At 41.2% G+C, this 14,608-nt stretch overlaps 1 protein-coding gene across 3 annotated transcripts in view; it reads left to right on the plus strand.

The window, feature by feature from the left end:
• adck5 (aarF domain containing kinase 5) overlaps positions 1–14,608 on the plus strand; it is a 140,837-nt gene that overhangs the window by 38,934 nt on the left and 87,295 nt on the right. For all 3 annotated transcript variants that reach the window (XM_043690929.2, XM_043690930.2, XM_087987666.1), the window contains 2 exons: positions 543–646; positions 1,547–1,696. In XM_043690929.2, coding sequence (XP_043546864.1) covers positions 543–646; positions 1,547–1,696 — 254 coding nt within the window. The remainder of the gene's footprint in view (positions 1–542; positions 647–1,546; positions 1,697–14,608) is intronic.

The following is a 14,608-nucleotide window of genomic DNA, read 5'->3' on the forward strand; positions in this document are numbered from 1 at the left end:
TACTTTTGAAGTGCTATCTCGAATATAAGCGATACAGCTACTATTTTCAGTATACACTAACAAACAGCCATGTGATACTGGCCAGTTCACCTGTCTTATTGCTGTTGATGAAGAAATAAATAATTAGCATGTTGGGGAGAGTTCATTTGATCTAGGCAATTACTGGCACAGTCTGTTTGACATGCGCTGAGGAGCCTTCAATCTAATGTCTCATTTAAAAGACAGTGCCTTCCATTAGTGCAAGAGCACTGCACTGGAGCATCAACTTGGATTATGTGCTTCAAGGCTGCAGTGGTCACTATGTTCTGATTCACTTGATCTTTTTTTTCCTAATAATTTGGGATAGGCATAGGAGGTTCTTGGTATCTCGCTTGGTCTGTTATGCCTCCCAGATGTTGGAGAGTTTCATTTAGAAAATCCTAGATGAAATATTCACTTTCAACAGCTCAAAAACTATACAGATAGTTACTAACAATACGATGATGCTTTTTTTTTTCAGAACTCTTGCTACTTGCATTCTAATTTCTTATTTATTTGATTAGGTGTGGTTATGTAGACATCACTGGACCTTACTGCAGAGGACAAGGCAAGTGCCACTATTGCCTTCTAGCATCGTCAGGCGACAGCTTAGCTCCCAGCCCATGAGGTATGTTATACAGGCAAGGTGCATATTCTTGCATTAGAAATAGGAAAACGTCGGACAGGAAAATGGCACCTGGTCAATCTAGGCTGGAGTCCAACATTGTAACTCTGCTGATGCATTCTTGGATCTCAAGTAATGCTAATGAAATCTTGTGCTCATTTTGGTTTCTATCCATTATTGTTTCCAACCTCCCTGACTCTGTTGTAGTCAGAAGACTGGTGTATGTGGCTGGCTGGCTAAACAGTTTCCACTTTCACTGTCACAGATGTATATTAGGCATCTCCAGGCAAGACAGAATGCAGAGTATAGAAATACAACAGTATGCAGTGATTGCCATCAAATTTGCCCTCTTGTGTTAGTAGTGATGCTGTTTACTGTGTCATGTGAGCCAAATGAATGATGGCTGTATCACCAAACACATGCCTCAAAAGAGCTTGTTATCAGCATGAGGAAAACAAAGTATCCACGTCTGTGATGCAGGGCGGTCTGCAAATGTGACTTCAAATTGACTAGGTTCAGAGTGGATGCTTGGGAAACCTTTGTTTTTGACAAGTGCTCCTGGAGGTGGATAGTGAGGAAATTTATGGAGAAAGCAGAGAAAAAAAGAAGTGACGGGGTAGCAGAAAAGATCACTACTTGGAAGTAAAAAGTGGACCTTGGTGCAGCAACTACAGACCATTTTCAAATCAGAAGTGATATGTACCCTGGGTGCAGTCTGTCATTTCCCAATACAGAGATAACACTAATAATTCTCACTGCTAGAAATTGTTGAAATTGAGAACTTGCCAAGTTATGTTGCATCATGATGCTTTATTAAAAGAAGCAAGAATTTAGATAAGATTTTGCGACAAAGTTTTGCTTTTAACTATGGTGACATTGGATCTTTCTTTTGCCCTTCTATAGTTATGTCCGTCGACAAAGTCTCTATAAAAAGCTACTCCTTGGGGTCGTGGTTGGTGTCCCACTGGCTTTGGGTGCTGTATTTAGCTTGTCAGATGCCCGTGACCGTAGGAAGATGAGGCTACTGTTTGAAGGTGTTAGTCGCTTCTACAGGTGAGTAAATATAGTTATTTCCTTTGTTTGTTTTTTGGGTTTTACTCAGCTGTTCAGAAAGCCCTGATATCTGCGCATCCTTTCCTCCAAGGCATGCAATCTCCCCGGTTACAGTTTTTAATGTGTCCATGGAATGTTTAGGGGAACAAGGAGGAGGGGAGTTGTAGGATTTTGACCCATTGACAATGAAAGGATGATATAGCTTCATGTCAGGATGGTGTGTGCTTTGGAGGGGAATTTGACCGATATCTGTTGCCCATGTTCTTCTATGTGATAGGAGTCATAGATTTGCCAAGTTCTGCCAAAGAAGAGTAGCAAGTTGTGCAGTCCATCTTGTGGATGCATATCTTGTACATTCTGCCATCATGGTGCATTGGTGGTGAAAAGAGTGAATGATGAAGGCGGTGAATGGGGTCCCAAACAAACATATGCTTTGTTCTGGATGGCATTGATTTTGTTTTTTGTGTTGTTGGAGCCGCATCCATTCAGACAACCTTTGACTGTGCCTTATAGATGGCACTGGGGAGACAGCAGGTGCATTACTGAGCCCCAAAGTGTTCTCCCACTGATGCCTCCGTCACTTGTCCTGCCTTATTTCCTCAGAAAAGGTCAAGTTTTGCTCCTTCTCGAGTAGTTACACTCTTGTACTGAGTATGAGAATCTCTTATACACACTTAGCAAATTCTTCTACATCAAAGCCCTTAAGATTATGGCAGTCCCAGTCTGTTTGGAAAGTTAAAATCCCTTACCACTGCCATACTATCATCCTTATAAAGGAGCAGTGCTCTGAAATCTTCTGATTTAAAGTAATCCCATTCGATTATAACCTGGTGTCGTGTGACTTCTGACCTTGTCCACACCAGTACCTCCACATGATAAGATTATACAACATAGAAAAAGACATCCCTTTCTCTATAGAAAAAAAAACCTCTTGATTCTGCACCCGTCAAAAACAGTCACCTTATCTATGTCCCTCTGTAACTCAACATCCTTTGGCACTATCCACAGCTCTGCTTACCTTAATGCCATCGCAAATTTACTAACTCCTCCTTCTACACCCACATCCAGATAATTCATAAAAATGATAAACAGCAGTGGCCCCAAAACAAATCCTTGTGGCGCACCACTGGAACAGAGCTCCAGGATGAACACTTCCCACCATCCTCTGTCGTCTTTCAGCTAGCCAATTTCTGATCCAAACTGCTAAATCACCTTCAATCCCGAAACTCCCTATTTTGTAAAGTAGCCTACCATGTGGAACTTTTATCAAATGCCTTACTGAAGTCCATATACACCACATCAACGGTTTTACTTACAATCCACCTGTTTCGTCACCTCTTGAAGAACTCAATAAGATTAGTGAGGCATGACCTACCCTTCACAAAACCATGTTGACTATCCCTAATCAAATTATTCCTTTCCACATGATTATAAATCCTATCTCTTATAACCTTTTCCAACACCTTACCCACAAATGAAGTAAGGCTCACTGTTCTATAATTATCAGGGTTGTCCCAACTCCCCTTCTTAAACAAGGGAATAACATTTGCTAATTTTAGTCCTCTGGCACTACTCCTGTCGACAATGATGACATAAAGATCAAAGCAAAATGCTCTGCAATCACCTCCTGGCTTCCCAGAGAATCAGAGAATAAATCCCATCTGGCCTAGGGGTTTTATCTATTTTCAGATCTTCCAAAATTGCTAAAACCTCTTCTTCTTTGTCACCTATGATCCCATCTGATCCCGTAGCCTGTATCTCTGTATTCTCACTAACATTGCCCTTTTCCAATGTGAATACTGACAAAAAGTATTTATTAAGCGCTTCCCGTGTCCTCCGATTTCACACACAACTTCCCACTATTATCTTTGGCCATAATCTTACTCTACTCATTCTTATCTTCCTGATTTGCCATTTTAGAAGGCCTTAGAGTTTTCCTTGATCCTATCCGCCAACCAGTTTTCATGTTCCCTCCTGGCTCTTCTTAGCCCTGTCTTTAGATCTTTTCTGGCTAATTTATAACACTCAAGCCCCCTAACTGAGCCTTCATGCCTCATCCTCACATAAGCCGCTGCCTTTCTCTTGATGAGAGCATTTAAATACTATTTAAATGTTGAGAGTTTCTGCCTCTGCAACCTTTTTATAGGCAGTGAGTTTCAGATTCCCACCACTGAGTGGGGAGGAAAAAAACATTCTTCACCCCTCTTGTAAATCGGTGTTCCTTAAATATGTGTCCTCTAAACATTGGTACCTTCACTCTGGGAGAAAGTTCTTTGCAGTTTACCATGTCCATGCCCTCCAAATTAAATACATCGCAAAGCAGTAGCCAAGTAGAAGATATTATGGAGAGGGAAATAGGCACTTTTTACTGTAGTTGTGCACATACATACAATCAGACATTACCTTTAGCCAAAAGTTACACCAAGCATGGACAAAGGAGCTGAACTGCAGAGCTGAGGTGAGAATGAATGTCCTTGACATTAAGCCATCATTTGACCAAGAGTCAGCAAGAATCGGGGAAAACTCTGCAGATCGGAAATATACCTAGCACAAAAGAAGATGGTTGTGGTTGTTGGAGGACCTCATCCACATCCCAGGGCATCACTGCAGGAGTTCCTTAGCGCCATGGCCTGTTTAGACAGTTCACCAGTGACCTTCCTTTCTTCATAAGGACATAATTGGGAATGTTTGCTGGTGATTCCACATTTACGATTCCTTGGATACTGAATCCTTGAGTCTAAGCTGTTCCTTTAACAAGGTTACGTTGTCCTTGGCTTTTTTTTCCCAGAGAGGTTGTATGTTACAGGTTCTGAAAAGGGTTTTAGGGCCAATTTGTTTATAACTAACAGATACTGTCTCGGGCAGAAGTCTTTCAAGTTTTTTTTAAAAAATACACTTGGAAAATGAAAGGGGCGTGGCCATTTCTCCTCTGTGTCTGTCTCTGTCTCTCTCTCTCTCTCTCGAGTGTAGATGAGCAGAGAGATCTGTGTCCAGGTAGTGTTTTAGTTTTTATTAATAGATGGATCGAGTTCCGGAACCATGAGGCTATGCTACAGCTGTACAAAACTCTGCGGCCGCACTTGGAGTATTGTGTACAGTTCTGGTCACTGCATTATAAGAAGGATGTGGAAGCTTTGCAAAGGGTGCTGAGGAGATTTACTAGGATGTTGCCTGGTATGGAGGGAAGGTCTTACAAGGAAAGGCTGAGGGACTTGAGGCTATTTTTGTTCGAGAGAATGTGGTTGTGAGGTGACTTAATAGAGACATAAGATAATCAGAGGGTTAGATAGGGTGGACAGGGAGAGCCTTTTTCCAAAGTATGGTGACAGCGAGCACGAGGGGTCATAGCTTTAAATTGAGGAGTGATAGATATAGGACAGATGTCAGAGGTAGTTTCTTTACTCACAGTAGTAAGGGTATGGAATGCTTTGCCTGCAACGGTAGTAGATTCGCCAACTTTAAGGGCATTTAAGTCGTCATTGGACAAGCATATGGATGTACATGGAATAGTGTAGGTTAGATGGGCTTCAGATTGGTATGACAGGTCGGCGCAACATTGAGGGCCAAAGGGGTTTTCGCACAAGATAGGTTATTTGGTGTTCTATTTTCTGTTCTTTTGTGTTTCATTGTTAATAAGTTAGTTTTAAACAAAACAATTTATTTACAAAGTGGTTTGACTAGCTGATTCTGTCCTGGAATATCCACTTTATTGCCTGCTTAAAATAACTAGCAAAGTTCGAGTCTGAGCTATCTTCTTGAAAAGGTATTGAGTGGTCTGGCCTGGTCCATAACAAATCCTTTGTGTGTAGCAACACCTGAACAAGATTCAGATTGGGGCTGATTTGTGACACATCCTCACCACACAAGTACCAGGTAAAAATTGTCTCCACAAAAGTTAAGCTATCAATCAACCCTTGACATTCAAACGCATTATCATCATTGAGACTGTGCTATCAACATCGTGGAAGTTACTGTTGACCAGAAACCAAACTGAACCAGCCATATCAACGCTGGCTGCAATAGAAGACCAGAAGTTCTGCAGCAAGCAGCCCAACTCCCCTCCCTAGTGACTCTTCATCTACGAGGCAGGTATGATGAAATTTTCCACAGTTATCTGATGCAGCTTCAACAGCAGTCGATCAATGTTGTGCAGGTCAAAGCAGCCTACATGACTGGCACCCCATCTGACACCTTCAACATTTACTTCCTCTAGCATAAATGCAGAGTGACAACAGAGAGTACCAACTACAATTGCACTAGAGCAGCTTACCACAGCTCCTTTGACAGCATCTTCAAAACTTGACCTTGACAAGTCCGAAAGATGAGGGAAGCAAATCAAGGCACCACTACCACCTGCAAGTTATTGTCCATGCCAGACACCATCCCAGTTTGGAAAGACATTGTTGCTACTTCAAGGACTCCACGGCTCACCATAATCTTTGAGGGTAATTGGGTATGGACAGTAAATGCTGGCGTAGCAAGTGATGCCCACCTTCCTATGCATGAATTAAAAAAATAAATTACTTGTATCAAAGTTGTAACCAAGGAATAGAGTGAGAACTTTAGGTGGGGTCCTGAGATAAAGTCAGAGTACCCACAGTGGATTTAAGTTGATGTCAACAAATTGGCTAGATTTAGAATATGGTGGATGAATGATGTCCTGAATTGATAATGAAAATTGGTATAAGAGGGTGGATTTCTACGGATTGCCTCCTTGTTGCAGTTGAGGCTTGAGTAATCTGTCAATCCTGAGATTAATGCCATTGGATGTTCTCAATTTTTGCCAGAACCACCCATGTCAATAAGGTCTGAGGGGAGGTACCAAACAAAGTGTGATCCAAAACAAGTTGTCATCGGCGATTCAGGTTGAAGATATTTGTGTAACATCAATGGCTATGATGACAAATGAAGGCTGCAGCAGTAGGGAGATTCCTATTGAGGCTTCCATGTCACTGGATCGAGCTTCTGTCAAGGACATTGCTGTTGCACATCAGCAGACACATTTCCACATTAAAAGATGTCCTGCACATGGCTTCTACCTAGAATTTGAACTACATAGAATATCTCAAGGGCTTTGAGTATTGTTTATATCAATGTCTGAGAAGGATTCTCCACAATATGTTTGCCATGACCTCTTCTGTTAGAAGGACCAGGGCAGCAGATGTATGGGAACATCATCATTGACAAGTTACCCTTCAAGCCACTCACTGACCTGAATTGGAAATATATCACTATTCCTTCAGTTATCAGGTAAAAATTCTGGAATTCCCTCACGAAGGGCATTGTGGGTTTATCTACAGCACATGGACTTCAGTGGTTCAAAAAGACACCTCACCACCAATGTCTCGAGGGCAATTAGGGACAGGTAATAAATGCTAGCCAGACAGCAACTCCCACGCCCACAAGTAAATAAAAAAACAATGATTATGGCTGACCTTAATTTCATGTTTTGGGTTAATCAACTTGGAAAGCTTAGCCACAGCAACTAATTCATGGAGTACATTAGGGATAGTTTTCTAGAGCAATATATTGTGGAGCCAACCAGGGAGCAAGTTATCTTATGTCTGGTAATAGGTTTAAGAAATGAACTCCAAGTAAAAGATGAACAGGGTGAATAGTCTTGGTAGGAATAACTCTGACAGATGTTTAAGAAGATAACTCATGACTGTCAGCAAAAATTCCATCCAGTAAGGAGGAAGGATTCTAAGGGAGGGTTAAACCAATCATGGTTAACCAAGGAAGTTAAATGGAGTATTAAGTTAGAAAAAATAAAGCATATAAAGATGTCAGAGCCAGTGATAATTTTTAAATATTTAACAAGAAAGGGAAAAGTCAAAGTGAATCTCGGCCCCTTAGAAAATGAATCTGGAAAGATGGTAATGTGGAAACAAGGAAATGGCAGTGGAGTAAACAGATATTTAGCACCATCCTTATGGGTGGAATATACCTCTGACAGCCCAATTAACACTAAAGAACATGGGGGAGGAATTAAGCAACATCACTAAAGGTGTAGTATTAGACAAACTAATGGGCTATATGTGCAAATGGCTTGTATCCCAGGATGTAAAAGAGCTACAGACATAGTGAATGTATTTGTTATAATTTCCGAACGTCCTTTGCATTCTGGAGATGTACCAGCAGATTGATCAACTGTCAACATTCAAAAAGAGATGGAGGTAAAAAGTGGACATCTATAAACTGATTAGTCCAATATTTTTGTTGAAAAAGTATTCAAATCAATTACTAAGTAATAGCAGGACATTTGGAAAATCATAATCTTACAAGATGGAGTCAGCATGGCTCAGTCATGAAAGAGCAGTCATGTCTGACTAATCTGAATGTTTTGAGGAGGTATCTACCAGTTCCACTAGTGTCTGAAGGCATTGAAACAAGCTAGGAACATAGGAACAGGAGTAGACCGTCTAACCCATCAAACTTTTTCCATCACTCAATGCAAACGTGGCTGATGTGTGGTCTAACTCCATATACTGCTTTTGGCCCAAAGTCCTCAGTGCCTTAACAAAAAAACGATCCACCAGATTTAAAATTAACTGATCTGACGTCTGTTGCCATTTATAGAAGAGAGTTTCAAACCTTTACCACGCTTTTTGTGTGTAGAGTACTTCTTGACATCTCTCTTGCATTGTCTGGCCACAATTCTCAGACTATAGCCCCCTAGTTCTAGAGTCTCTAACCAGTGAAAATAGTTTATCCTTATCATTTCCTGTTAATAATTTGAAGACTTTGATTAGATCACCCTTGAACCTTCAATATTCTGGAGATGACGAGCCTAATTTGTATAATCTCTCCTCGTAATGTAAGCCTCGTCCAGGTATCATTCTTGTAAACCTACTTTGTATTCCCTCTAATTCCAGTAAATCCAGCCTAAGGTGTGGTGCCCAGATCTATGCTTCAAGCAGGATCTCACCAGTGTTTTGTACTTCTTCATCCTTCTGCTCCAGTCTGTGACAGAGAGGTTGGTGGATATCTCCTGTATTTAACTTTATACCATCTGGAAAGTACTCTGATCTATCCCTTTTTGGCCCACAATGGATAATTTCACAACTGTTTATATAGAACTCTATCTGCAATATTTTTGCCAATTCACTTAGTCTATCAATGTAATGTAATGCTATCTATAGTGCAGGCTAACTTCTGTATTCAGCAAATTTGAATATGACTTTCCATGCCATTATTCAAGCCATTAATAAATAATATGAATCGTTGAGCACAGATCCTTTGTGGGACATCACTGGTTACACCCTGCCAATTTGAGTATCTACTCACTATCCTTACTTTGTTCCCTGCAGCTCCACCAATTTCCAAACCATGTCAATAATTTACCTTTTAATTTGGTAGGCTTCTATGTGGGATGTTATCAAATGCCTACTGCAAGTCCCTATAAACAACATTCATAACAACCCCTGTCCTTTACCTTAGTCCTGTCTAAATATTTGGGGAAGGATTTAAAAGGAACCTAAGGGCCAACTTGTTCAAGCAAAGGGTGGTGCGTATATGGAATAAGCTCCCAGAAAAAGTGGTGGAGACTGGTACAATTATAAAATTTTAAAAGGCCTCTGCATTGGTACGTGAATAGGAAGAGTTTAGAGGTTAATGGGCCAAGTGCTGGCAAATGGGACTGGATGAATTTAAGACATCTGGTCAGCATGGACGAGTTGGACTGAAAGATCTGTTTCCGTGCTGTACATCTCTATGACTGTGTTTGTCAGACAAAGCACCTTGCCATAAGACATAGGAGCAGACGTTAGGCCATTCAGCCCATTCACTCAAGGACCTATCTATATCATTTTTAAGTATACTCAATGATCTGGTTTCCACAGCCTTCTGTGGCAATGAATTCTGTAGATCCTCACTCCCTGGCTAAAGAAGTTTCTCCTTGTCTCCATTCTAAAAAGTATTTCCTTTACTCTAAGGCTCTGTCCTCTGGTCCCAGTCTCTTCTACCAATGGAAACATCTTCCCAACATCTACTCTGTCCAGGCCATTTGGTATTAGACAATAGGTGCAGGAGTAGGCCATTCTGCCCTTCGAGCCTGCACCACCATTCAATATGATCATGGCTGATCATCCTTAATCAGTATCCTGTTCCTGCCATATCTCCATAACCCTTGATTCCACTATCCTTGAGAGCTCTATCCAACTCTTTCTTAAATGAATCCAGAGACTGGGCCTCTGGAGCAGAGCATTCCACACAGCCACCACTCTCTGGGTGAAGAAGTTTCTCCTCTTCTCTGTCCTAAATGGTCTACCCCGTATTTTTAAGCTGTGTCCTCTGGTTCGGCACTCACCCATCAGCGGAAACATGTTTCCTGCCTCCAGAGTGTCCAATCCTTTCATAATCTTATACGTTTCAATCCGATCCCCTCTCAGTCTTCTAAACTCAAGGTTATACAAGCCCAGACGCTCCAGTCTTTCAGCGTAAGGTAGTCCCGCTATTCCAGGAATTGACCTTGTGAACCTACGCTGCACTTCCTCAATAGCCAGAATGTCTTTCCTCAAATTTGGGGACCAGAACTGCACACAATACTCCAGGTGTGGTCTCACCAGGGCGCTGTACAGCTGCAGAAGAACCTCTTTTTGCTTCTGTACTCAATCCCTCTTGTTATGAAGGCCAGCATGCTATTAGCCTTCACTACCTGCTGTACCTGCATGCTTACCTTCATTGACTGGTGTACAAGAACACCCAGACCTCTTTGTATTGCCCCTTTACCTAACTTGATTCCATTCAGGTAGTAATCTGCCTTCCTGTTCTTGCCTCCAAAGTGGATAACCATACATTTATCCACATTAAACTGCATCTGCCATGCATCTGACCACTCACCTAACCTGTCCAGGTCACCCTGTAATCTCCTAATATCCTCCTCACATTTCACCCTGCCACCCAGCTTAGTATCATCAGCAAATTTGCTAATGTTATTACCAATACCATCTTCTATATCATTAATATATATTGTAAAAAGCTGCGGTCCCAGCACTGATCCCTGCGGTACCCCACTGGTCACTGCCTGCCATTCTGAAATGGAACTGTTTATCACTACTTTGTTTACTGTCAGCCAACCAACTTTCAATCCAAGTTAGTACTTTGCTCCCAATACCATGTGCCCTAAATTTGCTCACTAACCTCCTATGTAGGACTTTATCAAAAGCTTTCTGAAAGTCCAGGTACACTACATCTATTGGATCTCCCTCGTCCATCTTCAGAGTTACATCCTCAAAAAATTCCAGAAGATTCGTCAAGCGTGATTTCCCCTTCATAAATCCATGCTGACTCTGACCTATCCTGTTACTACTATCCAGATGTGTCCTAATTTCAACCTTTAATAGTAGACTCCAGCATCTTTCCCACCACTGAGGTCAGACTAACTGGTCTATAATTTCCTGCTTTCTCTCTCCCACCTTTCTTAAAAAGTGGTACAACATTAGCCACCCTTCAATCCGCAGGAACTGATCCCGAATCTATCGAAATCTGGAAAATAATCACCAACGCATCCATGATTTCTCGAGCCACCTCCTTCAGTACCCTGGGATGTAGACCATCAGGCCCTGGGGACTTATCAACCTTCAGACCTAACAGTCTCTCCAACACCAATTCCTGGCAAATATAAATTCCCTTAAATTCAGGTCCTTCAGTCACTGTTACCTCAGGGAGATTGCTTGTGTCTTCCCCAGTGAACACAGATCTGAAGTACCAATTCAATTCTTCTGCCATTTCTTTGTTCCCCATAATCTATTCCCCTGTTTCTGTCTTCAAGGGCCCAATTTTAGTCTGTATGTTTCAATTAGATTCGCCCCTCATTCTTCTAAGTTCCATCGAATATAGACCCAGAGTCCTCAAATGTTCCTCGTATGTTAAGCTTTTCATTCCTGGGACCATTCTTGTGAACCTCCCCTGAACGTGCTCCAGGGCCAGTACATCCTGAGAGATGGGGTCCAAAACTGCACACAACACCCCTATTGTAAATATGTTTTAACCAGAGGCTTCTAGAGCCTCAAAAATACATCCCTACTTTTCTATTCTAATCCTCTGAAAGTAAATGCCATCTGAATTTTCTCTCCATTTAGAAAATAGCCCATGCCTTTCTTCTTCCTACTAAAGTGCATAATCTCACATTTTCACAAGTTGTACTTCGTCTGCCACTTCTTTGCCCACTCTTTTAACTTTTTGTCCAACTCCCTCGAAACCTCCCTGCCTCCTCAATGCTACCTGTCCCTCTACTATCTTTGTATCATCTGCAAACTTCGCCATAATGTCCTCCGTTCTGTCATCTAGATCGCTAATGTAAAATTGAAAAGTTATGGCCCCAACACAGCCTTATGGAACACCACTTGTCACCGGCTGCCATCCTGAGAAGGATTATTTTAACCCCACTCTCTGCTTTCTGCCAGACAGCCAAGCTTCTATCCATGCTAGTCCCTTGCTCGAACACATGGGCCCTTATCTTACTCAGTAGTCTCCTGTGCGGCACCTTGTCAAAGATTAAGCCCTCAGGTCAGAGCCCATTGTGTTGGAGTTTGTGTATTGGCATGGATAGAGAATTGGCTAATGGGCAGGAAACTGGATGGGGGATAAGGGGTTCTTTTTCAGGTTGGTGACCTGTGACTAGTTGGATTCCACAGGGATCCGTGCTGGGGCCTGTTTACAATAAATGTTAATGACCTAGAAAAAGGAAGTGAGTGTGCTGTAGCCAGATTTGCAGGTGCCACAAAATTAGGTGGAATGGCAGGTTGCAAGATGGGTTTAAAAGTTTGTAGATATGAATGGGTGAAATAAGTGGGTAAGAAGTTGGCAAATTGTGTATAATGTGAGAAAATATGAAATTATTCAATTTGGAAGGGAGAACAATTATTATAGAGCATTATTTAAATGGAGAAAAACAGTAGAACCTTAGAGACTTGAGGGTAGTTGTACATGAAACACAAAGCTAGTACACACCTCTAGCAGGTAATTAGGAAGACTAATGGAATGTTGCCCCTTATTTCAAGGGGGATGGTTTGGTATGAGAGAAGGATATCTGCAACTGTACAGGATGCTCATGAGACCACATCTCAGACTGTGTAGTTTTGGTCTCCTTATTTAAGAAAAGATATAACTTCATTGGAGGCGATCCAAAGAAGGTTCACTAGAGGAAGAAAAGAGGGAGGGGAAAAAAAAGTCATGCAAGATTATGTTACAAACAAAGGCTTAACAGATTTTGACTACTCATTTGGAGTTTAAAAGAATGAGCAATGATCTCATTCAAACGTCTAGGATTCTGAAGTAGGTTAAAAGGTAAAAGCTGAGAGAATATTTCCCCTCATGAGAGAATCGATGACCAGGAGGCACAATCTCAGACTAAACGGGTATGAGTTTAAGACTGAAATGAGGATAAATTTCTTAGTCTTTGGAACCCCACAAAGGGCTCTCCCCCCTCTTTTCTCTCCCCCTCTCTTCCCTCTTTTCTCCCTCCATCCCCCACTTTTTTTTCTCTCCCTCTCTCCCTTCATTTTTTTTCCTCCCTCTTGTTAAGACATTGGGTAAACCCTCCTGCTTAATTTAAACCAGTAATACAGAAAAGATTTATCCTGTGCAGTAATCTGTGAAAGTTCGAGAGGCCAAAACTATTGAAAGTAAAAATTAACGACTTTATTTCTTGAAGTATGACAGAAAATAATTAATTAACTAACAACTAGTTACAACTCCTTCCTCCAACCTGTCTTTTACTTTCCCCTCTACAATACTGGTCCGATAAAAATCCCGATTTAAGATTTACGAAACAAAACTTATCTCAAAACTAAGAAGCTTTCAGTTATTCTGTATTCCTGTTGTTGTCGTTGTCTTGAGGATTCTGCTTCACAGGTTATTGATCGATTAAAGGTACGTTTTAAGAGTTATTTTTCGCGTAGTCTCTACATTGTGGCGGTGTGGTAGTTCTCCTCTCAACTGTTCAATTATCTCTGGTCTTATACCCTAAAGCATCGGATTGTATGATTGGCTTTTAAGATTGTCAATATACTAAATTCAAACTGGATTGGAGTTTTTTTTTTGTGGGTATAATTTAAACTAAATGGCAGATCTGTTTTTTGGCTCCAGGCAACCCAGCTATTTGGCTTTTGACCAAGTGTTACATTGTTACTTTTATTGAGAACACTTAGTGCTGTCAGGTATTTTAATAGCTTTTAACTCAAAGGTACAGTACATCCATATCTTCATAACCACTGTCTCCCCATCTGCCGAATCATTCATTTTTTTTAGCAGTAGTCTGTTCTGAAAAAGTGTCTTACTGGTCTTTGTTTCTCTCTCCATTGATTCTTCAAGACTTGCTGTGTTCCTTCAGCAATTTGTACTTTTGAAATCACCACTGTCTGCAGTTTTTTGTTTTTAGTTTATTCTTGTCTAATCAAGCTTCTCGACAAGGGAAAGCAGTGTGCCAAGGGAATAGGCAATGATGATTTCAAGGTTGGAATGGTTAGGGTTGAAGTGAGTCTTCTATTGGATCCAGAGAACTTGCTGTGGAAGAAGTAACCATGGAGACCAAATGCAGTTGATGGCAGCGAATGGCCAAGGATCGAAGCTCTTGGCAAAATCTAACCAGGAATAATTTCTAAGGGGTTTTAAAAACATCAGGAAATCAAAATTGTGTCCAATATTCCAGGTGGCATCCTAGCACAAACTTAAATAATCCTTGTTAATTTGCCTTAATCCTGTATTGCGGCCGTTTATAAGGGGCAAGAAGAAAAGTGGCAATAGGAGTGAAGGTCTTGAATCCTGCATATACGTAAAAGTCTATAATCCTGTTTACATTCCTAATTTCCAGTTGGACCCGATATTGACTAGTTATACCTGTCTGTTTTGAATAAAAGTTCTCTCCATTTGGGCCAATTGTGCAGCTTGAAAACATCATTACTGTCGAGC

Source organism: Chiloscyllium plagiosum, unplaced genomic scaffold (genome assembly GCF_037043375.1).
Source record: "Chiloscyllium plagiosum isolate Xiang-an unplaced genomic scaffold, Cpla_swu_hap1 HiC_scaffold_5, whole genome shotgun sequence".
Taxonomy (NCBI): domain Eukaryota; kingdom Metazoa; phylum Chordata; class Chondrichthyes; order Orectolobiformes; family Hemiscylliidae; genus Chiloscyllium; species Chiloscyllium plagiosum.